Source organism: Equus quagga, chromosome 14 (genome assembly GCF_021613505.1).
Source record: "Equus quagga isolate Etosha38 chromosome 14, UCLA_HA_Equagga_1.0, whole genome shotgun sequence".
In the NCBI taxonomy this organism is placed as follows: domain Eukaryota; kingdom Metazoa; phylum Chordata; class Mammalia; order Perissodactyla; family Equidae; genus Equus; species Equus quagga.
In genome coordinates this window covers 93259540-93285704 of record NC_060280.1, presented here as the reverse complement: position 1 = coordinate 93285704, position 26165 = coordinate 93259540, and the positions used below count along the sequence as shown (strand labels likewise).

The 26165-nt window shown below is 58.2% G+C and overlaps 2 protein-coding genes across 5 annotated transcripts in view; both read right to left on the bottom strand.

Annotated features, from left to right (window-relative positions):
• The window catches only part of RANBP3 (RAN binding protein 3), a 52446-nt gene extending 38370 nt beyond the window's left edge, over nucleotides 1-14076 (bottom strand). The window contains exon 1 of one of the 2 annotated variants that reach the window (XM_046684993.1): nucleotides 13978-14076. In XM_046684993.1, the coding sequence (XP_046540949.1) occupies nucleotides 13978-13999 (22 nt within the window). In that variant the 5' untranslated portion in view covers nucleotides 14000-14076. The remainder of the gene's footprint in view (nucleotides 1-13977) is intronic. The other variant, XM_046684997.1, reaches the window with a different exon arrangement.
• Nucleotides 14077-23931: 9855 nt separating this feature from the next.
• Nucleotides 23932-26165, bottom strand: part of RFX2 (regulatory factor X2) — a 91407-nt gene continuing 89173 nt past the window's right edge. For all 3 annotated transcript variants that reach the window (XM_046685632.1, XM_046685633.1, XM_046685634.1), the window contains 2 exons: nucleotides 25675-25717; nucleotides 23932-25139 (listed from right to left, as the gene is read on the bottom strand). In XM_046685632.1, the coding sequence (XP_046541588.1) occupies nucleotides 25027-25139; nucleotides 25675-25717 (156 nt within the window). In that variant the 3' untranslated portion in view covers nucleotides 23932-25026. The remainder of the gene's footprint in view (nucleotides 25140-25674; nucleotides 25718-26165) is intronic.

Here is a 26165-nt window from a genome sequence, read left to right as displayed (position 1 = left end):
CTTCAGCTGACACCCGGGTTTGGGGACGAACAGGGGATGGAGCAATGAGGCTTCTAGGACCCGCCTGAATCTCCAGCCCCGCTTTTCCTTCACAAGGGAAGGGAAACCACCACCAGAGGTTTCTAGAGAGACCCGGGCCCCCAAAAGAATGTAAACTATTGAAACGTTATACAGCCTCAAACGCAGGCTATTTGATTCAGGTTCTGTCAACCGGGTGTGTGTCTGGTCTGGGAGATGCTCCCTGATCTTTTAACACACAGTTAGCTTGCATGAAGGGGGCCCGCCTGGAGCACGGGCTCCACACGTCAGCACCGCACGGGTTAAAAGAGCCAGCGGTCAAGAGACCGGTTTAACCGAACGTTCCTCGAAGTTCCCTGACCAGGGAATCCCCTGGCTGCGTGCTGGGGGTGACTGTGGCCACACTGGTGTGTCAAGTGGGGTGGGATCCAGAGCCGTGTCTCTGGGGACACGGCAGGTGCTCCAGCCTCACCTGGGTTCTAAGGGGCTGCATGCCAGGTCCAGGATGGATGGCCACTCCCCGTCTTGAGTCCCCACCTCCTCCCCACACCCCTCCTTGGCTCTAGCGCCTCAGGCGGCACCGGCCTGAGCCCCAGTGATTCCAGATGGCGATCAGAGACCCCAGCCAGGGAAAGTCCCCCGCCTCCCCAACCCCCTAGGCAAACAGCATGGGGGTGGGGTAACTGGCTAAAGCTGAAAGGACGGAGGCCCACAGCGCTGGCTCTCCCTCCTGTTGCCTGCTGCCCTCCACCCACCCGTGAGGTTCAGATGCAAAATGGGGTAGCCCTGCTGTGACCCCCAAGGACAGGGCCCATGTCCCGGATCTGGTCTTGGCAGTCCTGGTGATGTGCACGGACAGGTGAGCCAGGTGTGGAGAGCCACAGATCTGTGCTCTCGTCCCAAACCTCTGCCAGGTGTCTGGGAGCCCTCTGCACACACGCCCTACCCTGCCCTCGCTCGGGCCCTGCTCTCAGACGCATCGCTGCCACAGCTGTGACGTTCGTGGCTCCGGCCACCCCGCTGAGCCTGGGACCCCGCCCCAGCTGCACCTCTGCTACGTTCACGGATGCCATCAGAAATTCGTTTGGTAACTACAAGTTTCAGCAATTCCACACACCTGGGAGCCCACTGTGCGCCAGGCATCACGCTGGGCTTCTAGGGTGTGGGGGTGATGCAGGGACATGTCCCCTGCCTGCCAGGAGCTGACATCAGACTTCCGTTGAATGTTCCAACACAGGGAAGCACAGCTCAGGCACCCGGCCTGGGGAAGATGCGGAAAGGGCGTGGAGCAGGGAGGGCTTCCTGGAGGAAGCACCACGTAAATGGAAGGATGAGCAGGATCTTGCCAGGTGACCGGGAGCGGGGAGGAAAGAGGCAGCAGAGAACAGGAGCACTGGAGGAACACGAAGAGGGTCAGGGTGGCCCCAGCACACTCTAGACCCTCGAGGACAGCCGGGAGGACAGACCACCACAGCCCAGGGCCACAGGAGCTGAGTGCCCCCCTCCCCTCACTGGGCCCAACATCTTCACACTCACCCCTGCATGGTCAGTGTGGAAGCTTCTGGAAAGGAAGGATCAGTCACACTCGGGCCGCCCCTTTCTTGTGGCAGGAAGCCACAGATGGCTCCCAGGAAGTCGGTGCTCCCTCCTGCCCCGAGAGGCCACAGACTGCTCTCCCTGCAGGAAGCGTGGTCTCTGGGCGGGGGAGGGGTCTCGGGGGGCAGGCCCTGCTCCTAAAGCAGCGACTCCCGACCTGGGGCCCTGGGACCGGGCATGCCCTCAGCTGGCTCTGGGGCAGGTGTGCAAGTCCCAACAGCCCCTCCGTGAAGTCCCCCCATAAATGGGGGTACGAGTCTGTCAGGAGGAGGGCCCCAAACTGCCTCGTCCACAATGGGGTGAGGGGTCCATAGGAGGAGAGCGTCCAGCAGCCTCGCCCGCGATAACTCAAGCAGGGCACTGCCCCCGCCTGTGGGCCAGGGGCCAGGGCTCAAGGGTTTCATCTGCCCAGAGGTTGACTGGTGGCAACACCTTAGAACAAAATGACTGTGCGTCTCTGTCAAAGGCAGCAAGGCGTGGGATGCGGGGGCACTGCCCTGAGGCCAGGGGAGGATGGAGGAGCCCCTGGGGGCAGGGCGGCTGGAGGCGAGGGAGCCCCAGCCGCCAGCTGGGGAAGGCAGCAAGGGGCTGGCCTGGACCCAGAGGCAGCCGGGCGGGAAGAGTGTCTCCCGACCCTCGGGCAACAGAGGTCTCGGGATCCTCCCGGCCTCTACCACCTTCTTACAGCAAGGACATCCCTCCCTACACAGGCCGGCAGTCACGGGGCGCTTGCAGAGGGGCTGCGCAGGTACTCAGCGCCTGACGCACACCATCTCCCGAATCTCTGCCACCACCCTCGACGGGAGGGCAAACCAATGTCCCTATCTGAGAGACTCAGCGGGGAGCCGGGTCTCCAACGGCCCCTGAGCACCGCTGCTGTCGCCGCACAAGAGCCAAAGAGAGAAGTGGCCACCCCAGTCTGCTCTCTCCCATCCTCTCCGCTCAGGTGAGCCTTGGAGCTAAGAATTGGACACTGTTTCTCCTGAGATGTGGCATCAGGAAGAAAGCAGCTGTCAGTGAACATTCTGGATAAGCACCTGTGGAAGAGCAAGAGGGAAACTGCAGGGGGTTGGGCTTCACACAACACGTCCAGAACCTACGCTGCAAACACTTTCTCCCCACTCCCCCTTTCCCGGCAGCCTCCGTTCTCCATGCTGGGGGTGGGCAGAGGCACCCCAGCAGCACAGGCAAGCCGGCCCTGCGACGAGCTCTGGCACCTCCCCGTGGCAGCCTCCGAGCTCCGTCTCCGAGCCCCTCTCTTAAGCTAAACAGAAGAGCAGATGGAGACGCAGGAAAGCACAGCGAGAAGGGAACCGGCCTCTCTCTGCCCGTCTGTTTATCCCCCTCCTGAGCCCTGCCTCAAACCCCGGCTGGGACACGGCCCGCTTCTGGAAGGGCCCTCGGAATTCCTGACCAAAATGTCAGCAAGGTACTTGTGGAAAATGAGCTTAATCCTGGGCTGATGCGTCTTAATCTTCTTATCTGTGCAAAAAATGTGGAAAGCATCTTGCCAACACAAATAACCGTCTATTACTACGTGGCAACTGCCTTCACGCCGCGACACTATCTCAGCCCCTCGAGCCATTTCTTTTCTTAGAAATCACTGTAAACAGTCCTGTGCAGCAACATACATAACGGTGAATTCGTCACTGGCGTGTCAAGTCTGCTTGCACACTAATTCCTTGGTGCAGAGTGGCCCTGATCTCCATCATGCTGTTGCTAGGCGATGCCTCTCTCTGGCCCAGAGTCCCGCAGGCCCAGGGGCACCGGCCTGGCAGGGCAGGGAGGCAGGCCCCTTCCCTCTGTTTTTGATCCTCAAATGTATTCCTTCCTTCAGGTGACTCTCGGTTGGTCTCGCGGAGTTGAGAAGGGGCACAGTTTTTGGAGACTTGGGATCTTTCATTGTATGCACTTTTTTCTGGAATGCTCTTCATCCTGCCGGTTACCTTCACCTCCTGAAATCCGAGCCACTTTTCAATGTTGATCCGACCGCCCCTCCAACCGCCGGACCCCTCTATGGCTAACGACTACAGGAGCACGTGGAAGCGGCAGAGGTGGGACCAGACCCCGCGGCCTGACGTCCCAGCTGGGCGCCTCAGGTCCCCATGAGCCCATAAGGCCGAGCCACATTCTGCCTTCTTTTCCTCCACACGCGTCAGCCCCGCAGCCACACCCTCCCCCCACGCCCGCCCCAGTCGCCCAGTCTACACGCGGCCGGGGACAGGCCCAGTTCTTTGGGCCCCTCTGTGTCTTGAATCTAAGAGAAACCCCATCAACTTATTAAATAAGTCAAAGTCGGCAACTTCTCTCAAACCACAGAAATTCAGGCAGCCGGCACCGACAGCACTTTTCCATTCTGCCACTAGATGGCGCGACACCAGCACCGCCAAGGCGAAGTAAAAGTGGCTGAAGATTCAGGGGAAAGTTCCAGTAAAGACAACGGAAGTGCCCTGACAGGAAGGAAACCTGAGGACAGAACTTCTGCTGAGGCTGCAGACCAGGGCTGCTGAAACTGGGGAAGGCGGGCTCTGGTGACGTGTGTCAAAATCCGCTTCAACCACTTGGGGCCGGGACCCCAGGCAAGTTAACTCTTTCTGTGCACGCTGGGCTCACCGTCCAACACGGATGGAGCCGCACCCCAGGCTGTGTGGGGCAGGCCGGAACGGAATGATGCCCACCGAGTGCTTGCTCCTGCGATGACACCACTGCCAGTGCACTGACACCGGCTTAGAACCGGGGTCGTGGCTTCGAGGACTGTCACCCAGCCCCCAGGCCCCGACAACGATTAAAGGCCTCGCAGCCCAGCCCCGTCCAGGAGCTGCCTGGGCGCCAGGACACCGCAACGCAATGCTCAGTGGCTCAATCCCTCAAGCTCCCGGAGGCCCAGGGAGTCCCAGAGGCGAGAGCTGATGGGAGGTCGACCAGGCAAGCCTGGCTCACAGCAGCCGGACCGACTGAGGACCTACTATGTGCTGGGCACTGTGCCAGGCAGTGGGGACAGGAGGAAAGGTGGCCGAGGCCACAGCTTTCTAGTGGGAAAGGAGAAAAAAACAAACAAGCACCAGAGGCATGTAGAGACCATCCTGGAGACGGGTGTGAGGGGGCAGAGAGCAGGGGGGCGGGAAAGACTGCGAGTGGGCCCAGGGCCTCTCTGAGGGGTTGTGGGAACCTCGGACATACGGGAGCAAGCCAGGCGAAGGCAGAGGGAACCCGAGTCTGGAAGTCCTAAGGACGGAAAGAACTGGATGCCATGTGGCTGGAGGACTTCCACAGGGAGGGGACCCCATGGTGCGGAGTCTGGCATCCAGCATCCAGGGAAGCTGGTGGAGGAGGCCACGCAGGCCAGTGACACCATCTGGCTGCTATCTTTAGGTCCCCCCAGCAGGGGTCCTCATGCGATCCTTCCTGATTTTGTGTGTTAGGACAGTTCTGTGATGAACTCCCAGGGAACATCATGCAGGGGTGGCGAGGAGAAGAGATCTCGGGGAGGCAGGAGGGGATGCAAGGGGACCAGCGAGGAGCCTTCAGGACTCGTCCAGGTGAGAAGTGGCAGTGATGCTGGCAGCTCAGGCTAGTTGTGTGGCCTTGGAGACAGGATGATGTGGATGGAGACAGCACCCGCTGGTGCCTTCGCGGAGGGAAGACCGAGACGACCGTGGCGAGGCTGTGAGTGTGTGTCCTGCTCAGGCAGGGGGGACGCTGCCAGCTAAAGGCACTCTTGTTCCTCCAACAAGACGACCCCACCACCCGGGCCACCCCCCGGGGCGCTGAAGATGAGTAACCCAGGCCCTGAACTCTTCCATCCCCAGCGGCCACCACTGTCAACGCTGCAGAACGGCCTCTCTCCTCGGGCAGAGGGGAGCCTGTTTTCTCACCACCTGAGAAACCGAAGTCCCCAGAACTGCCTTCCCCACACCCGCTCGGCTGTTACGGCTGCAACGCCGGCATTAGTTCTGGGTCAACAAATTCCTGAAATTTGGTGTGGCAAAGCTGGGGGAGTGTGACCCAGCAAAGGCATTTAAAACTCACTGCAGAAGCAAGGCCTCCTTCTGAACACGCACGTGGAGCAACTACGACCGTCCCTGCCACTTCCGCTTCTCCTCTGAGACAGTGATGGGGAATGACGTGCCCCCAAGGGTCAGCTTTCAGAACGGGTGCCCCTGAAGTCAATGCTACCTGTCCACTGGACAGGAAGGGCACGGGCTCCTGGACTGCATGGCTGGACGTAGGCACGCCGGCACTGGCTGACACGGCCCTGGGCTTCAGCCCCTGTGAAACGAACAGCTTGGACCCAGAGCATCTCTCAGGCTCCTTTCCAGCTCTGACCTTCTGTCCGGCCCTCACCTTGGACTTGGCCATGCTGAAGGGCGTGGGAAACACTGTTCCTCCTTAATAGGGATATGAAATCTCCGATGCCTACTTAGCTGCCAAAAGGCCACAATGGAAAAGGAAGGTTGGGAGGGCGAGCCCTAAGCTCTAGTTGGCAAATGATTTATTCCTGGATAGTCTTATTTAATCTTCTATCCCAGCAGTCCTCACTCAGGGGTGCTTCTGCCCCCTCCCCGTCCCGGGACACGGGGTAATGTCTGGAGACGTTCCTGGTCTTCACGATGGGGAGGAGCTGCTAATGGCATCCAGTGGATAGAGACCAGGGATGCTGATCAGCACCTTACAGTGCACAGCATGGCTCCCCAGTCACAAAGAAGGATCCAACCCCACGTGTCAACTGTGCTAAGGTTGAGAAATCTTGCATTAATTATTTGAAAAAAGGCTGAGTTAGGTCCCTAACTCTATGACACACCAAAATAAATTCCCGATGGGTCAGACAATACCAACCAGGGTGGCCCCCCAGCTTCTGTGTGTCCTCCCCCTCCCTCCCCACTCAGTAGGTGTCTTTAAATGTGGGTGGCATCCTAGGACTTCGGTAGACCAGATGACAATGGAACGCAGAGTCTCCTGGGGGTCAGTGGAATCCCCTAACCCAGGGGGTCTCGACTGAGGGCGACTGCCCAAGGGGGTGGGCAATGTCTGAAGACATTCTTCCTTGTCACGACTGAGGGTAGGTGGGCGCCACTGGCATCACGTGAGTAGAGGCCAGGGATACTGCTAAACCCCCTACAATGCACAGGACGGCGCCTACCAGCCCCGATGTCCCAGGGCTGGGGTGGAGAAACACGGCTCCGACCCAGCAGCTTTTTCCCTTCCCGGCATGCACTCAGGAGAGTGACAGCTGGTAGTAACTGACACATAGCCACACATGCTGGGGGGGTGGGGGGTCAGTTACCCGACACACGTTCTCTCACACAATCCTCAGACGCGACGAGCATCGTCCCCATTCTACAGACGCAGGAAATGAGGTCAGCGCACTGGCCAAGTAAGTGGCAGAGGCAAGACACAAGCCAAGGACAGTTGGTCCAGGCGCTTCCAACTGTGCCACAAGTCACCGACCGGAGCCTGCCATCAGTCCCTGTTCAAAACTGCCCCGAGGCTGGAGGGACAGGAGAAACCCACGTGGGCCTCCCTACAGGTCCCACTTGGGCCCTTGACACTGGAGCTCAGCTGTCACATGCGAGCAGCTCTCTTCTTGGTCTCGGGACCCCTTTCCACGCTTGTAAACTATCAAGGATCCCGAAGCGCTTTTGTAAATGGGGGCTGCTGCTATTGATCCTCACCACACTGGACATTAAAAGTAAGAAAAGGTCAAAATACTAGTTTATTTAAGATAACACTGGTTAAAGTTTATCAAAAGAATATATTTTTATGAAAAACTGCTGTTGAAAACAAACAAAAACTAGTGAGAAGAGGGGCGCTATTTCACATTGTGACAAACCTCTTTAATGTCTGGCTTAAGAGAAGACAGGCAGAGTCTGTTCACCTGCTTCTGCAGTCCATCTGTTGCTCTGTCACACCACTGGAAAAAACCCCACTGCCCATTCTCCAGAGAAAGAGAGTGAAAAGGGCAAATGATGACTTCGTATTGTTATGAAAATAGTTTTGAACTCGCAGTCCCCTTGAAAAGGTCTTGGGGACTCCCAGGGACCCCTGGAGAGGTGCTGCCATATGCTGCTCTCGAGTCCTGGCCTCGCCCGGACTCCAACTCCTGAATTAGTTACAGACGTCAGGGGCTTTCTGCTGGGGTCCTCTGCTTAGGAGTACCGAGGGCGGAGGACGCCGCATTCGAGAGGCAGTCCGGCAGGGTTGAAACCCAAACGCCAACAGAGGTCAGGAAGGCACCGGAAAAGGAGGAGGTGGGCCAGGGCCACAGATCCCGGTGGGGACCGCGGGGTCCAGGAGGGCAGACATCTCTCTTAAGGGCGGCAGCTGCTCCTCAGTCCTGGCAAATCATTACCGGGCAGGAACGCAGGCCGAGGCTGGCTGCCATTTTTCAAAAGAAATCAGAAACCAGATTACTTTTTGCCCCTGAAATCTCTGAATTCTTAAACGTTGGCTCCTAGTTCCAAACAAACAGACAAAAACCTAAATGGGCCAAAGAAACATGTTGCTCGCCCAGAAGCAAGCCCGCAACTTGTGCCTGCCGTTTTTCACTCTGGCTTCATGTCATTAAACATTTGTGGGGCTTCGCAAAACCATTGCCACCTGACAGTGATCTCTGATGGTGTGGCCCCGGCTTCGGTTTTTCTTTTACGTTCCTCCACAAGCTCCTTGAACGAGCGTGAAGCTCCACGAGGGCTGAGATTCCCAGCGGGCGCTATGCAAGCACCGAGTGCCAAGACGACCAGGGACGCAGCGAGCTGTGGACATGGGGCTTTGCTCGGAGGCCCCATGCCATAGAGCTTTCTACCGAGGAGGGTACAGTTGCTTGGAACATGACTCCACGGGACCACAGGAAGGTTACTGCATGTGGGTGGCAAAATGAATCCCCCTCAAACAGAGACCCCTGCCACTTGCTGCCAGCACTCCCACCAAATCCTGAATCGACAAGGATGCAAACCTGTCTGTGTCCTGATGGCTTCGAAGTACCATGGAGAGCAACCCGGGCTGGGCCACGGCAACAGCAGCCACCTGGCCTGCCGCCGCCTCGGCCTTTCTCATGCGCAGGGCTCATCATAGGAGAAAAGCCTTCTTGGACCCCCATGCACCCAACTCCCCCGCAAATGGCCAGCCCCGTCGCCCATTCTATCCTAGCCTGTTCTCCGTGCCTGAACCCACTGACTAGGCCGGAATTCAGCGGGTAAGTAACATGTCTCTGTCCCCAAACCCCCAACACTGTCCCTCCCCCCAAGGCCATTTGAGGCTCCCCCGCTCTAACCTCACCCAATTCCTGTGACCTCCACTGCCTCGGGGCACCAGCACACACCGGACCCGGGGAGCCCCAGCACTCAGCAGATGCGCGAGGGGAGGGGCTGCTGGGAAAATCTCATTTTCCAGTTAACTGAGCGGCACACTGAAGACGTGGCTGAAAAGTTTTAGACTTGCGGAACTACCGTCTCTTCTGTCTGTACACGGGATCCTGGGCAAAACCTACATTTTCTGCAAAGAGTATAAAGGTTTTGCAGCCTCTGAGGTCACAGGACAGCCCTCAGCGACCACCAGGCCCATCTGCTGGGGACAGGAGGGCACCGGAGAGTCAAACGGACACACCGCAATCTCGGGACAAACCCCAGGGTTCGTGTTTATCACAACCTCATGAACAAATTTGAAAAATGAGGCTTAGGGCAGGGGAAGGGGGTGGTGAGAACCGGGCGAGCTGGGGACTCCAACTGTCTGAGTCCCAGGTCATCAGTAAAAATTCAGCTGCAGCTCATCCTCTCAGAGTTTGCAGTCACAGAGTAAGACAAAAACTGAGAAAAGTGCGGCCGGCCTGATGGCGTAGTGGTTAAGTTCACGTGATCTGCTTTGGTGGCCCAGGGTTTGTGGGTCTGGATCCTGGGCGCGGACCTACACACCACTCATCAAGCCACGCTGTGGCAGCATCCCACATACAAAATAGAGGAAGATTGGAATGGATGTTAGCTCAGGGCCAATCTTCCTCACACACACCAGAAAAAAGTGAGAAAAACCACACGACCCTTGAATATCTCCAGACTGACACCTGTTCAGGCTAGATCAGTGGTTCTCAAGCGGGGGCAATGGTGCTCCCCCCAGGGGACACTGGGCAATGTCGAGAGGCATTTTTGGTTGTCATGACTGGGGGACGGGCACTCTTGGGATCTAGTGGGAAGCGGATCAACATCCTACACTGCACAGGGCAGCCCCATAACAAAGAATCATCTGGGCCCAAATGTCTATAGTGCCGAGCCTGAGACCCCATGACCAGATTACCACGCAACGAGAGGCCAGAGAGGACCCAGGGCAACTGATGGCCCAGCTCCACTGGCCTCCCGCCAGGGGCCGGCCTCAGGGCCATCTTGCCCAGTGGGCGTGGAGTCACCACACTCTGTGCACTTAGTTCTTGCTCTCCCTTTGCTGAGCACTTAAGCTAAATGTGTCTACAGCACGAGTCCCCTGTAGTAAAAATAGCTACCACTTACTGTCACTGTGGTCTGGGATCGGTGCTAAATAATTTACATGTGTTAATGCAGCCACTGCCCACAGCAGCCATGGGATATTGCGATCATCATTATGCCCATTTTGCTGGCCATTAAACTGAGGCTCAAAGGCCTTATGGATTTGCCCAAAGTCACTCAGAGAGTCCGAGACTGAGTCAAAACACAAACCCAGTTGTCTCCAAGGCAAAGCCTGGGCCCCACCTCATCATATACCAGTCCCCTGCCCCGGGACACTCTGCCAAGTCTGAGGACACATTGGGTTGCCATGACCCCTGGGGCAGGGGTGCAGGGGACGGGTGAGCTCCTGGCACTTTGTGGCTGGAGTCAGGGATGCCACCATGCTGCTAAACATCCCCCAAGGCACAGGACAGCCCTCACGACAGAGAATCACGCGGCCCCAAATGTCGGTAGGGCCAAAGTTGCTTTCTGTGGTCTCCCAGGTGGCCGGCAAGGATTCATCACACGTGCACGGTCCCTTCTGCTGCTGGCATCTAGACTCAAAGACTTCCCAGAGCTCAGACACGCTATCGCCCTCTTCCCACTCTTCACCTTCACCAGGGAATAACGCTGCGCTGCCTCAAAGCCTGACGTCAGCCTATGATGCAGAGTAGCTCCAGAGAAAGGACGAGTAACGAGTCTGGGACGTAGCAACAGCGAAATGCCAAGCAGAAGAGAATATCCCAGGACACAAGTGTAAAAAACACACACTCACACTCACACACACACACTCTCTCTTTCTCCCGGGAGAGAAGCACTCCAACTGGACTTTAAAGTCAGGGGCTACAGGACCACCAAGAAAGGGCTGCAGGAGTCGCTGTCACCATCCCTGAAGAGATCACCATGGCAACGAGGACTAACAAGACGCTGTATTGTATTCACAACTGGAAACCTGTCTTTGTACACAACACAGCACTCCTGACATGTACTACCCAGCCCACTGGTTCTCAACACTGGCTGCACGTCAGGATCGTTGGTGCAGCCTTCTAACTGGACGGACACCCGGGGCCCACCCAACACCTCGCAGAATCGGAATGGGTGGGGCGGGTGTGGGGACTGAGCATTTTAAGAAAGCTCCCCAGGTGACTCTGACGTCCAGCCCGGGGGAACAGCCACTGCCTCAGACTCACACAGAGGTGGCAACGGCCCAGAGAACAGAGACAGAGGGGTTGGGTGTGAGGAAGGACCAGCTTAGGACCCCAGGCTGGAAAGACAGAAGCCAAGAGGCCGTGTGACTGGAGCTTAAACAGGAGGAAAGAAAGCACAGTTTGGGCCAATCCCTGAGGCTTCCAAACGCACAGGAAGGCCCAGTTCACACTGTGGATACGAAATTAAACATCTTAGCGGGCTGCACAAGCCAAAGCCAGAAACGGGGGCGAGAAACACATCGCAACCAATTCAAGAAGGGCAGGGATATGGGAGGCACAAAAAGCCACTAAGGTTTGATGTCCTGAGGACAACGATGCCAGGACTAGCATCGGAGGCAAAGTCTGAGGTGAGTCCGGCATTTATCAGGCAAAAACTGTAAGTAACAGAAATTCTGTTTCTCAATTTGACACTTACCCGTTCAATTACGCAATTTACAAGCGACAGCTCATGTGCCAGCACACGTGCTAGAAATGCTATCCCTGGAAAACAGGAATTCACAGTTTTCCCTTTGTGCTCAAAAGTATACCTCACAATGAGGGTCCTCACTGATAAATGCATTCATTCATTCATTCATTCAACAAACATTTCCTGGATACCTACTGGGTGGCAGGCACCGTTCTAGATTTAGGGAACCATCGGGGGTCATGACAGAGAAAAATCCCCACCCACGTGGAGCTCCTATTCTAGGGGAGGGGGAGTCAAGCAGACAATAAGCCAGCTTGCCAGATGGTGTCAGGGCTGTGGAGGAAAATAAAGCAGGGGAGAGGGGATAGCGAGTGTGGACCCAATTTAAAATAGGTGGTCAGAGAAGTTCTCAATCATCAAGTAACAGTTGAGTAAAAATCGGACGGAGGAGAAGGAGGGAGCCACGGGCTATCGGGGGAAGACAGATTCAGGCAGAAGAACCAGCAGGGTCAAAGGCATAAATAAGAGGAGTGGACGGACCATCCGAGGGACACCGAGACGGCCAGAGTGGTAAAAGCACAGCGAGTCGGGGGACAGCAGTGGCAGAGGAGGATGGGGCGGTATCGGGGGGCCACCCTGGCTTCTGGGCTGAGACGTTGGCAGAAGGGTGAGGGTGGCAGGGAGGCCCCTGTGGTGGCAGTGTCGGTGGTGAGAAGCGGCCCCCTCTGGAAATCTTTTTAAGGTCGAACTGACAGGCTATGCTGTGGCGCAGGAGAAAAGAGAGGAGTCAAGGGAGACTTCGGGGCTTTTAAGCCAAAGAAGGGACTTGCCATGTACTACCATGGAGGAAAAACTGTGGGATGAGCAGGTTTGGGGGGAAAGAGAAATTTTGTTTGCTGTGTCTCTGAGACACCCAAATGGAGATGGCGAATATGATGCCGGATCTACGAGTCTTGAATCAAGAAACTGAATGGGCCCAAGGTGTAAACATATCCAGTACGTCATACTGACTCCCACTTATGCAGTTCCTCTCCTGCCTTTACGTGGATCTCATGAACAGAACACTTCAACCCTCTACCCGCGTCTTTATCTTACAAAACAGACGTGGCATGAGAGGGCCAAAGCAGGGTGGGGGGCCTTGAAGCCAGGCCACCTTGATTCACATGCCCGCTCCTCACTAGCTGAGTGACCTGCCTTGGACAAGTAACTTAACCACTTTAACTCCGTTTCCACACCGAGAACAGGGCTAACAGGACCCACCTCGTGCAGCTTTTGCGAGAAGCGCGTACTACCGGGGACAACACGCGTCAAGACTCTGAACAGTATCTGGAGCATCCTCAGTGCTCCACCAGGGTGGGCCCCCATTATCATCATTCATGCATTTCAGCATGGGAACCCCAGGACACCCCCCCCCCATCGCAGGGAGCGCGGTGCGGGGGGAATCGGGGCCAGGGAGGTAGCCGGCCTGCCTGCGGTTGTGCACCTAGAAACGGAGGGAGCTAAAAATAGGCCTCGGAAGTCCTGAAGCTACAGCGGCATCGACCCCGCTGCCGATAGAAGCAGACAGCAGCTCGCGGAGCGCTTCCTCCGGGGCATCCGGAACCGTAACCTTGTCAAAAACGCTCGGGGGTCGGGGGGGGGCGGGGGGGGACGTCAGCGCCCGACGGAGGAGGGAAGTCACACGCGCTCTGCCCGGGCAACGAAAAAGGGCCCCAACAGCCGGGGCGTTCGGCGGCCCCCATCCTGCGGCGGGGGCCCGAGGCGCCCCTCTCGGTGGCCGCGGAGGGACCGGGGGAACCGGCAGGAAGCGGGGGCCCAGCTCGGGGCGCGGGGTGAAGACAGACGGGACGGGCCGTGGAGGACGAGAGAGCCCCGCGGGCCGGCGGCGGGGAGGCGGGTCCCCGAGGACGAGGGGCGGGAGCGAGCGCGGCGCGCCGGGCCCACCACCAGGCCCGGGGGCTATTTACATCCGAGGCCCAGGCGCCCAGGCCGCGCCTCCCGCCCCCTCGGCCCCCGGCCTGGCCCGCGGGGCGGAAGGGCCTCGGGGCCGCGGCCGCAGCGGCCTCCCGGGCGCCCCGGCCGGACGGCGGCAGGGCCAGCGCTGCCGGGGGTGATGGGCCGGGCCGGTGAGCCCGGCCTGGGGGGACGCGCTGGGGGGCGGCTGCGGAGCGAGCTGGGCCGCTCTCCCGGGGCGGACGGGCCCCCCACCCTCCGGGGCGCCCACCCCTCGGGCCTGTGGCCCCCGGGCCTCCCGCCGCCCGCCCCCCAGCCGCCGGCTGGCCCCCGACGGCGCCTCCCCTACCTTCGTTCGCCAGGTCCGCCATTTTACTTCCTTAAGCCCTCCCACAAGGCCCCGCGCCGGCCTGGGCTCGTCTGCTTGCTGCCAGAAACTCCCGCGCCTGCGCACTTCCCGAGCCGACTCCGAGCGAGGCGGGCAGCTCGCGCCTGCGCGCTGAGCCCGGCGCGGAGTCGCGCTCCCGACCGCCGGCCCCGGCCCGGCCTCAGGCCGAGCACGCGCCTGCGCATTAACCGCCCCCGCCTCCTTTTCCCGCCGCCCGAGGGGGGCGTGGGCAGGGCAGGGCGCATGCGCAGTGGACGTGGCGCTGGTTGCAAGAGCTGGGGCTTGACGCCCCTACTTTCCGCTGGTTTCCCGGGGGGGTCCCTCGAGCTGGGAGAGCGAGCCCGTCGATCGAAGCCTTCCTCTAGGTAAATCCTGGATCTGCGGGGCGCCTTCCACACGCGCAGGCCCGAAGTTGAGGGGGAGGCCCGCGGGGACTGGGGGACGGCGGGTCGCTCCGGGCCTCAGTTTCCCCTTCGGAGCGGCCAGCACGTCGGGCAAACGGTTTCCCGAGGCCGTGTGGGGAGGTGAGGGGGAAGCAGAGGTCAGAGGTTGAAGATCACTGGCCAAGGGGGGCGTTCAGTGGGGCAGGGGATCCCCAGCACAAGCCACCGGAATGAGAACTCCAGGAGGCCAGACCCCGACGCCTGGAACCAGCAGCGCCTGGAACCGAGCAACGCCTGGAATCGGGTTGGCCTCAAGTTTCATCTGTAAAATGGGCTGATTCCCCCCCCCCCCCCCCCCCCCCCGGCCCCAAGGCTGATGTGAGACTATCGCACACCCTGGATTCGTTCTCAACTCCCCGGCTCCGAATCTCTGGGAACATCCTGTGGGCTCTGCCTCGCCTCGAAAATAGAGCCCAGATCCACCTGTTCTCACCAGCTCGGCTGTCCCCACCCTAGGCCAGACCACCCTTCTCTTCCTCCTGGAAGACTGGATGGCCCCCTCTCTCTCTGCTCTCCTGCCTCTTCTTCTCAGGGAGCTCCAGGCTGTTCCACCCACAGCAGCACGCAGAGCAATCTTTTAGAAACAGAAGTGAGATCCAGGGCACAGCTTTGCTCAGTGCTTCCAAACTGCTTTCTACTGAACTTGGAATAAATTCTGAACCTCCCAGTCAGGCTGGCGAAGCCCCCGATGCTTTGCTCCCGTCTCCCCCTTGCTCGTTGCAGTTCGGCCACGTGGGTCTTTCTGGGTCTTTCCAGACTCCTTCCAGCCTCAGGATCTTTGCACTTGCTGATCCCTCTGCTTGGGCCTCTGTGTCCCATGTCTTACCTAGATTTGAATCCCAGCTCCACTCCTCCAGGATGATCCAGACAAGGAGGACCTCTAGCCCATGGGCCACATGTGACTTGCGAGCTAAGAATTTACATGTTTAGTTGGTTGGGAAAAAAAGAAGCGTATCTCATCCTGTGAAAATTGTATGAAGTTTGAATGTCGGTGTCCATCAATAAAGTTTTCATTGCAAACAGCCACACTTCCTCGTTTATGAATTGTCCATGGCTGCTTTCAATCTGCAGCAACAGAGCTGAGTCCTGGCAGAGACGGTCTGACCAATAAAACTTGAAATATCTTCTATTTGGGTCTTTACAGAAAAAGTTTGCCCACCCCTAATCTAGGACATGTGTATTTACATGACTTTTTTCCTAGAATCTGCTACTTTCCCAGTGTGGTTTCCAAGCCAGCAGCATCAACGTCACCTGGGAGCTTGTTAGAAATATAGAATCCCAGGGGCCGGCCTGGTGGCATGGTGGTGAAGTTTGCGCACTCCCCTTCGGTGACCCAGGGTTCGCAGGTTCAGATCCTGGGCGCAGACCTAGCACCACTCGTCAAGCCATGCTGTGGCAGCGTCCCACATAAAACACAGGAAGGTTGGCACAGATGTTAGCTCAGTGACAATCTTCCTCAAGCAAAAAGAGCAAGACTGACCACAGATGTTAACTCAGGGCCAATCTTCCTCACCAAAAAAAAAAAAAAAAAAACAAAAAAAAACCCCACTAACAGAATCCCAGGCCCCAACCTAGACCTGAATCAGATCTGCATTTTAACAAGATACCCAGGGCTTCCTCTGCACATTAGATCTTGAGAAGCACCGTTCAGGAAACTTTAAGTGGAAGTTCTATTTATTGTTGGCAGTGGGGTATAGTTAATACTATTACAAATTTCCCCGACTTGATTCTGCTATCTTAGATTTTGCCACCAGGCCTCGGGCACAGGCCACAGACCTTGAGTTAGAAATTCTCCAGAAATCGCTAGAATGTCAGTGTGGAATGGCCCCAGGGGGTCCTCCAGTCCATCTGGTCGCCCACAGTGTGTCGACTTAGGTTTCCTCATTTCTAGCTTGTTCGTTTCTTTATATTTCATTTTATGTAATTTCTCGTGGGAAGATCTTCCCGGCCTTTCCCATATCTCTAAACCCTCTGACCTTTAATAAACCTAGTAGTTTTCTTTATATGCCTTTTTATGGGTTTAAGTTTACATTAAATAGATTGAATATATCACCATTTAAGTCGAAAGCTGCTAAGCCGTGCCTAGGAGATAATTGCAAAAATAAACATGAACACAATGCTCGTCAATTCTGGGTGGATGCTGAGCCCAAGTCTGCTTTTCCTTTGATGTAAAGAGAGATTAGAAAGTCTTAGAGGGTTTGAAAGGCCTCTCACTCCGCCAAAACGTTTTCCTTGACACGATGAGAAGGCTCTAATCCGTGCGACTCAGTGGCATTCAGTGCCATGTCTGCGTGTCTCCGAAAGTCATTTCATCCGCCACATTCTTCCCACACTTTGGGGAACTCCCAGCAACATGTCATCGCTCGCTAAACATCGTTCAGCTGTGCTTTTTCAAGGGCCGTTGAGAGACACTAAACCTGTCATCCTGACGAGCCAGCTTGGTTTCCACCGGTTTCACAGTGCCCGTGACAGCGCTGGTGGCGGCCAGCAGCCAGCCCCTTCAGCCTGCCCTCGCTCCATTCTCTGGCCTCCTCGACCAAAATGACTTAGTCACAGTTATTTATGGACCAAATATGTGTTGAGCACTTACGGAGAGAATTTTAAAAGATGACTCCACATTCTTGGCCCCTCTCCCCATCGGAGGTGAGGTCGCTGTTCCCTCCCTTTGAGAGGCTGGACTTGTTCCTGGTCCAAGCAGAGAACACAGTGGAAATGATGCTGTAACGAAGGAGGCGAGGCCAGGACGAGGGCAGACGTGCAGCTGCTGTCGGCTGCAGGCACAGATGCTTCTAGAGCCTTCAGCCATCGCTGAGGCACTGCCTTGAGGTGGCTGCGCTGTGGGGAAGCTCAGTCACAGGCCACGTGGCAAAGCCCCTGGGGGACAGCTGCCCAGCCTCGCCCTTCCCCAGTCTCACCCACAAACACTGTGGCAGAGAAATTAATGACGCTCACTGTTCTGACCCCCCCGCCCCCCCGTTTGGGGATATTTGTTACACAGCTGTACGCATCCACCACACCTACTGTGCACCAGCACTGTTCACGTTGGTCACACGGCTGTAGGCATGCACCACACCTACTGTGTGCCAGCACTGTTCATGTCAGTCACATGGCTGTATGCATCCATTGCACCTACTGTGCGCCAGTATTGTTCACGTCAGTCACGCGGCTGTATGCATCCACCATACCTACTGTGTGCCAGCACTGTTCACGTCAGTCACACGGCTGTACGCATCCACTGCACCTACTGTGCGCCAGCACTGTTCTACATGTTGGGGCCCAGTATGAACAAGAGAGACTCTCCCTTCTTCATGGACCTTTGTATTCTTTTGTGGCGAGACTGACAATAGTCAGGTTAGCAAAATAATTCGAGATAGTGACTAGTGCTGCAAAGAAAATCAAACCGCAGATTGTCAGCGAGCACCAGAAAGGGGATGCTTTTGATTGGCTGGTCAGGGAAGTCCTCTTTGAAGAGGTGACATTTCATAGGAGTTTTGCAGGAGGAGCATTCTGGACAGAACGTCAGTGCAAAGGTCCTGAGGCAGGAAACAATTTTGGTGAGCTGGCGGAGCTCCGTGCAGCCAGGGCAGAATGAGGCGATGAGATGAGGGAGGGGGCGTGAGGGGCCTTATAGGCCACAGTGCAGAGTTTGGGGTTTTTCCTAATACAAGGGTTGGAAGTGGGAAATGGCGGGATCCCAATGACTCCCCCTAACCTGCTGATGGGTCTCTGCTGCCTCTTCCTCCTGGGCTCACCAGGGGACCAGTCAGAGCACCCCTGAGCCCGGGCTGGGCTCTGAGAACTGTGAGCATCCCCTCTTCCCAGCCAAGTCAGAAATGGCTTCTGTGGTTGGGCTCCACGTTGTGCCTGCGCAGCTATACTTTGAGTGTCGTCTTCCCCTGGCGGGCAGGGAGCTGGCGTGTGAAGTGTCTGCTCTGGGCCCAGCCCCACCCTGAGGTCCAGGACCCAGAGATCCCTCTGCTCCGGTTGCTGCCCCGCAGATGCTGAGAGTCAGGTGGGGGCGGAGGGACGTCATCCTGGTGGCTTCGTCTGCTCAGCGCCCTTCCTTGTCCTCCCTCCGTCCACAGGGTCAAGTTCCTGACGGCAGGATGTCCACTGTGGCCGACGCTCAGAGGGGGACCCCTGCCCCACGCTGGGGGCGTCGGCTTCCCCCTCTCCCGTATCCCGCAGCAGCTACGTGTGGTACGGAACTGGGAGGAAATACTTATTCCAATTTATTTGTGATTTTTAAAAATTTTAACTTTTCAATGTAAAATGAACTCTGACCTACAAACAAGTTGCAAAAATAGTGCAAAGGGTTCCGTAAAGCCTCCCCCCAGCTTCCCTAGATATTAACATTTATGTCGACACAGTGCGATGATGGAAACCATGAAATGCACACGGATGGGAGCCCATTCGCTAATGTACAAACCGTATTCAGATTGCATCTGTTCATCGTTCATGTTTTTTTCCTCTTCTGGGAGGCAGCCCTGGACCCCACGTTGCCCTTTGCCGTCCCTTCTTAGTCTCCTCTGGCTCCTCTAGATCCGGTTTTTTTCTTGACCACGACCCTGGAAGCGCGTATCGCCCAGCGCTTTTGCAGCACGCCCCTTAATGTGGGCTCGTCGTTACGTTCAGGTCATGCATTTGGGGCTGGAGTGAGGGAGCATGGTGCGTCCGGGGGCACGTGACGCCCGCCTGTGCCGTGACCGAGGCTGGCTTGGATCTCCCGCTTTGGATGGTGTCTGCCCGGGGACCGCTTGTCCTTTTGTGATGACTGATCATCTCGTGGGGAGATAAAGAAGCGGGGAATCTTTGAGGACGAGGGAGAAGAGGAAGCTGGCTCCTTCGCTCGGTTGCTTGAGGTCTGTCCAGGCGTTGTTGCCATTTCGTAACCCGAACAGCCTGCATGCCAGGCAAAATCCGAGCGCGCAGCTCCCCGGGGGACAGGAAGGCGCCGTGTCGCACAGGGACGCTGGGGGGCGGCAGAGGGACGGCGAAGGGGCCCAGCCGGCTGGATCTCCGAGGCCCGGCAGCCCCGGAGCCTGGTCCGCGGGCGCGGGCGGGGGAGGAGGCGGCCCGAGGGGCGGGGTGCCGGCACTGCGCATGCGCCGCCTGTCACTCGCGGGCTCTCCGTCCTCGCAAGCTGACTGCGGGCTTGCCGGGAACCCAGGGCGTGTCGATTTGCAGGCGGGTTGCAAACCCCCAAACCACCTCTGGCCCGTGGAAGCAAAAGGGGGAATTTGCTGGAAAGTTATGAGGATGCTCATAAGATCTAAGAGAACAGAGAAGGAACGGGGCGGCTGCGGAGGGACCTGAGGATGACAGGGCACCTCCCCGAGAACGCCCAGCCGTGTTGCTGTCGGTCTTAGATGCAGCTCCCGGCTCAGATTCCCAGGAGACAGTGTCGGCTGCGTCCCGAGGGCGGCCGCGTGATGAGTCCCTGCCCCTCCCGCTGTCCCCGACCCCACCCAGTTTGTGCCTCCACGAAATAGTGACCCAGCGAGTCCTCTAGGGGCCCAGCGGCAGGTCCAGGTGCCATTTGAGACATCGGAGGGGAGGGGTCCGGCGGCCAGTCGTCTGGACCAAGGTGGATGGAGGGGAGTTCTCTACCCGCCTTGAGGTCCTGGGCCCCTTGCTCAGGGGCCAGCACTCCCGGAATGAAACCCAAGTCCCCACAAGGATGTAGGAAGCCCGCCCCGTCTGTCTCCCCTCGCTTCTCCCTCCAGCCCCACCCCACCTCCCGCCCCCGAGTCTCCTGGCTGCTGGCCACACCCGACAAGTCGTTCCCTCTGTTTGCTCTGCCTGGAACAGTGTCCTGAGGATGTGAGGGCGCCCACACGGAGAGGGTCTTGAAAACCCGGGGAGAAAGGTCGTTCCCCAAAGAGGAATCAGGGCGTTATTCCAAAAGAAGGTGGAAGGAATGCTGGAGAGGGAAACCCCACGGACCTCCATCACAGGGCATTCTAGAAGGGAGCCCTGACCTCAGAATAGCTTGAGGACGGCTCTCCAGTATCGTGGCTTTCGAGCCATGTGTATATTCAGTACGTTCTACGTTGCAGCCCATGCCATGTGTGTATGTACACACATCAGAGGTACCGAAATAAGGATTTTGCGGAGCCACATCTATCTTTATTACGTGAACACTCCTGATGTTTTCTCTTTCTATCCTGGCCCATTAAAAAGAAAACTAGGGGCTGCCCAGTGTCCTAGTGGTTATGTTTTCACACTCTGCTTCGGCAGCCAGGTTTGGTTCCTGGGAGCGGACCTACACTACTCGTTGGCAGCCATGCTGTGGCAGCAACCCACATACAAAATAGAGGAAGATTGGCACAGATGTTAGTTCAGGGCCAATCTTCCACAGCAAAAAAAAAAAAAAAAAAAACTTGCGAAAACTACACTGGTCATAATGCACCAACTCGATCTCATAACCCACTTGGCCTGCTAGACCCTCATGCCCCCGCTTGTGCCATCTTAGCAAATACCTATGTGACCTCCTGCTTCCAGGCTTTTCTGGTGAACCCACTGTGCCGGGATAAGTCTTTCTGAATCTCAGCTCTGATCAGATCAACAATTCTGCAGGTGGCCTTCTGAATGACTTTGATTTTCTTTACTTTGGCCATTCCTGACCATTCCTCCCTTTTCTCTCCTCCTTTCCCCTACCTCTGCATGGACCATGAATAGTACCTCCTCCTGGGAGCCCTCCTCATGCACTCAGCCTCTCAGCCACCGTTGAGCGCACACTGTGCTGGATTTGGGAAATAGAATATCGAGTGAGGCAGACGAGAGCTGCTCACCCACAGAGCCAATGACAAGCAATTACAGGAACGTATGGGACACGGGGGGGGGGGGTGTAGAAGGATCCGAATCGAGCTGGGGAGCTTCCAGGAAGGCTTCCTGGAGGAGGTGTCGATTAAGATGAGTGCTATTCAAGAAGAAGGGGTGTGTGTGTGTGTGCGAAGGTGAAAGAGCCCGAAATGAGACAGTGGGCTGAACTCCAGGAGCGAGAAATCAGAGCATCGAGGGGGCAGCTTTTGTGCGTTTCGAAGAGGTAGGAGGGGTGGGTGGCCCCGGGTTTCTGGCTCGGGCGGTTGGAAGGATGGTAGGACCCACGCTGTGATGGAGACACGGGGAGGAGGTCTGGACAGCTGGATGCCGAGCCCCATCCAGTCTTGCTCTGTGGAGGGCGAGGCCCCCAGGACCTTGGAGCAGCGGTGGGTGGGCAGCTGTGGGGCAGGTGGGAGGATGGACGAGCTCACGGAGGGTGTGGAAGGCGCAGGACGCAGGCGCAGAAGGGCAGCAGCTTGAGAGGCGGGAGAGAAACCGGGGGAGGGGTGTCACTCCCAGCCGGGGAGAATCTCTCCCTTCTCAGCACGTCTGCAGTTGGGGTGTGCGTGTGTGTGTGCACGCGTGTGCATGCACCTTACATCTTCCTTCAGAGTTCTTACTACCAGAGAGCTCTTGGAAGCAGGAAATCTCTGGGTCCCCCTGCACCCCCCAACTGCAGCTTATTGAACTCTTACTGGAGGCTATTAGGGCTGTAATGATCACCAGGGTCCTAGGCTCCGTCTGTCTCATTGCTTTGCCATCCTTACTATATGATGTCCACCTCGAGGCCCAAGATGGCTGTTGGTGCTCCAGCCTTCATGTCTGCATTCCAGCCAGCAGCTTGAGTTTTTCTGTGTGTACAATGGGGGTAACACCTACCTTGGGAGATTGTTGAAAAGAGGAGGAGACTGGACAGAACCATGTAGCGTGGAGCCGCTGTGATTGGTCAGAACCTCCCAGGGGCTCTCGAGAGGACTGGGTCCCCCTTGTTGTGCAGTGCCTGTGCTCCAGGGCCCTATCCATTGGGCCCTTCGAGGGGCTTGACAGCCTCTGGGCCTTCAGCGGTCTCCCCTCCTCATCTCCTCTCCAGCTCCTGGGGCAGTAATCATGTGGGCCTCGCCACGGGTGCTCATGGGCCTCACCAGCCACTCAGGCCCCAAGGGCAGGCCTGGCTCTCCTAGCAGGGGCCCTGGCGCCCTGCCACTGGGCCTGGCGCTCGGAGGGGCAGGGCTGGGGGGTGGCTGCTGCTCAGGGTCCCCAGGCTGGAGGGGGCAGGGGCCAGTCTGGGTTCCTGGAGCCGGGCTGGGAGTCGGCCCAGAGTCAGGACCTGGCCCCCAGCGGAAGGGAGGCTGCGTGGGTGGGTCTTGGCTGTTCCCCAGGAAGGCCACAAAATGTGAGGGGCCCCGTGCACAATGACAGCTTGGCCTGCGTCGAAAAATGATCAAGGATCTCAAGATGGTGAGAGCCGAGCATCAGGCCGCATGGGCCCGGGAGCTCCAGCCCAGGGAAGGGACGGACGGTGTCCGTGTTGCCTGGGGGCCCCAGGCCTCTCCCTGGGGCAGAGGGGCCTGGGCTGGGGCCGAGGCTGAGATCTCTGGGGGCACATGGGGCACTGGGCTGGCACGAGAAGCAGCTTTAGGGCGGGTGACGGGGAGCTGCGTCCACGTTTCCAGAACATCCTCCTGCCTGAGGGCCCTTCCCGGTTCCCCAGCCTGTCGCTGTCCCGCGGGGTTAAAGTCCTACGATCACCTGTGGCAGAGGCCCCTGAGAGGGGACGGTCACAACCATACGGGTTTCCCGCCCCTCCCTAGTCCCACGAGCCGGGCTCCCCGAGGATGGGCCCAGGAACAGGCTTTTGGGACGCCGCCCTGGCCCCTATTCTTAGGGCATCCTGCACATCGGTCCCCATCACTCTACCGAATAAACCCTGGGAACCGCCGTGGGCTACACCAGTGGCTGGGCGGGCATTCATTCTGCCACGTCTGAAGGAGTTTCTCGCCATCTCTGGCCGAGGCTGGCTTTGCTAAGTGAGGCTTGGGGAGCCTGCTCCTTCTAGAACATTCCACAGGGAGCCTGGGGTGGGGGTGGGGAGTGCTGCAGGCAGCCCCGCGGCTTCCCCTCTGGGCCAGGCTGGCTGTCCCGGGCAGGGGAGGCCAGGAGGGAGGGCGCATCCTCCAGGGCCACTGTGGGGGCAGGGGCTGGAGTGTGGATCGTGACCCCAAACGGGTACGTTCAACATGTTTATTGCAACGAAAACCGAGAAGGGGCTTGGAAGGCTCGTGTCATTACTGTTGCGGGTGTTCCTCCTCGGGGAATCCTGCAAGGACAGAGGGAGGCAGAAACCCAGTCTGTGTCGGTCACCACGCGCAGAAGAAAAGGCGGGCTGTCACCATCCTCAGACCGCGGCCTCCACGTCTCCCGAGAGGAGACGGGATTGTAAAGACGCTCCTTCTGTCTGATGCCATCTGAGTCCTGAACGAGGCTGATCCTCACGGACGTTGGGTTTCAGAAACAGGCTCACAGCTTCCTGCTCCTTCCCCTCTGCCCTCCCTGCACCCTGCCATGGGAAGGAAGGTTTTCAAGGCCATGTGCGTTGGCATTAGTACCTTCGGCATGAAGGAGAAAAAAATACCAGGGACCGAATATATTGCAATATGCACATTCATAAGAAATGTTCTAATAACAGCACAAAACTATTGGTATCAACGTATTTCCAAAAAGAGAAATGATTGCATGTCACAAGGCGGTGCGTCCTGGACCAGACGGCTGTCCCTTCTCCTGCGGCTGGTGTGGGGACAGAACTGCACAAGCTGGTGCCACGTGTGAGGATGGAGATGGGTCCCGGGTGTGAGGCCTCAGGAGCCGTTTGTCCCCAGAGCAGAGTTTCGACTTGAGCAGTTTAAGATGGGACTTGCGCGGGGTCACAGGGTTCCAGGATCGCGGACTCGGCGGCGTTCTGGAAGATTCTGTGGAGTGGGATGCAGGCACGGCTGTTTGGGCACAGGCTTGGCGGCGTGGCCGCCCTCTGGAGGCGCCGCTGGATGCTGACCGCCCGGCCCCTTGGGAACAAGCTCGGTCCAGACCCAGCGGTTTGGCTTGACGTTGGCCGTGAACATGGACAGAGTCCAGACCTTTGCGTCGCTGATAAATCTGGTTTGATTTTTAAAGACACCACCGTGTCTTGGCATGAGTGGGCCCGCTTCCGTGACTTCTTCTTTGAGCCAAGCGGGAGCTGCTTCTGGAAACCTTTGGCGTCTAGATACGGGGCTCCCGGGGGTTGGGCAGGGCAGGGGGCCGCGCGCGGTCCGTCCACGAGGGACCTCGGGGCACAGCAGTGTGACGGTCCCTTCCCACCGCAGGGGCACCAGGGCCCTGTGGCCGCCACCAGCCTGGCCCTGCCCCACAGCCGCAGGACATCCTTCCTCCGGGGATCCGCTGAGTTGTTTTAACATTATGGTGAAGCCTGGATGGAGGAGCTGCCAGGCGGAGGCCCCGGCTGATCCAGCCCCCACGGCGGGATGTGTGGACGCCCCACACGGTCCAGCAGGGGGAGAACCAGAACATTCGGAGCCGGGAGGAGACAGCTGGGCGGCGCCCGGGGCCCGCGCCACTCCGCCTGGTGGACAGCTGTGCTTCTGGAGCAAGAGTGTGTCCTGTGGGACGCCGTGCGGCAGGAAGGTCACTTCGTCTGAGAGGCACTGTCCGGTGGGGCTCGAGGAGTCGGTCCGGAGCGGGGCCCTGGCTAGATGCCCTGCAGGGGGTGGGCGGGGTCGCTGCGCTCGCGCTTCACCAGGGGCTCGCCCAGGCCGCGGGCGTCCGAGTCGGCCTCGCTGCCCCGGTCTTCGCTGATGTCATCTGCGGGGTCAGCAGTGGGGACGAGGACGGGGGAGGCACAGGAGGGAGAGAGAAGCGCATCTTCAGGGAGGTGCACAGGCCCCAGCGGGCCCAGCTCGGGCACCGCTGTGGCCTCTGGTCTTGGTCACCTGGTCCTCCCTGGCCTGCCCTGCAGCGCCCAGGGGCCTCCTTACCCAGGACCTCCCCGGACCAGTGCCCACGGGCCAGGGTCACGTTCCTGGCAGGGTTCCCTGGGCAGTTGGCCCTCCCACTCCCATAGGCAGGGATGGGCCAGGAGGTGGCTTTCTGGCCCGCCTGCCCCGCTCCCCCTCCGGATGTGGCTGCAGGAGGTGCCTGAGGAGCAGGATGAAGGGGCCCCAAAGCGCCACCCTCAAGGGGGAGGTGGCAGGGCAGCTCCTCAGAGCTCCGCTGGGGCTAGTCCCGCAGAGGTGTCACTCGCCTCCTGGATGGCAGCTCCTGGAGGCCCCCAACCTGCCCCAGGCCGCCCCCATTTCCACCAAGCAAGGGCGGGAGGGAGAGCCACGGCCACACGCACCTTTGTCGAGCAGTGTCAGTGACAGAGAGGCGAGGTCGTTGAACTGGAAGAGAGAAGCCCAGCGTCAGGGGCTGCACAGAGCGGCCCGGGGGACGTGAGCCGTGTCCTCCACCCACAGCCAGGACAGACCTCCACTTTGTAAGGGACAGGAGTTCTGGACAAGAAGTGGCTCTCATGGGGGGGGGGGGGGGGCGTCCCTCTGACACTTTCTGGGCCGCGCCTGGGAGCTGCTGGAGAGCCACTGGCTGCCCAGGCCAGGAGGGGACAGGGCTGTGGCCTCGGAATAGTGACCATGGAGGAACAGCTGCCATTTTTTTCTATCAGGGGCTTATTGTGTATTAAATGCTCTACAATATCCCCTCGTTTCTTCCTCAAAACAACCTCACGTGACCCAGCAATTCCGCTCCTGGGGGGGACCCGCCCAAGGGACTAGAGAACAGGTGTGCAAATGAAAACCCGTGCACAAATGTTCATAGCGGCACCATTCACAG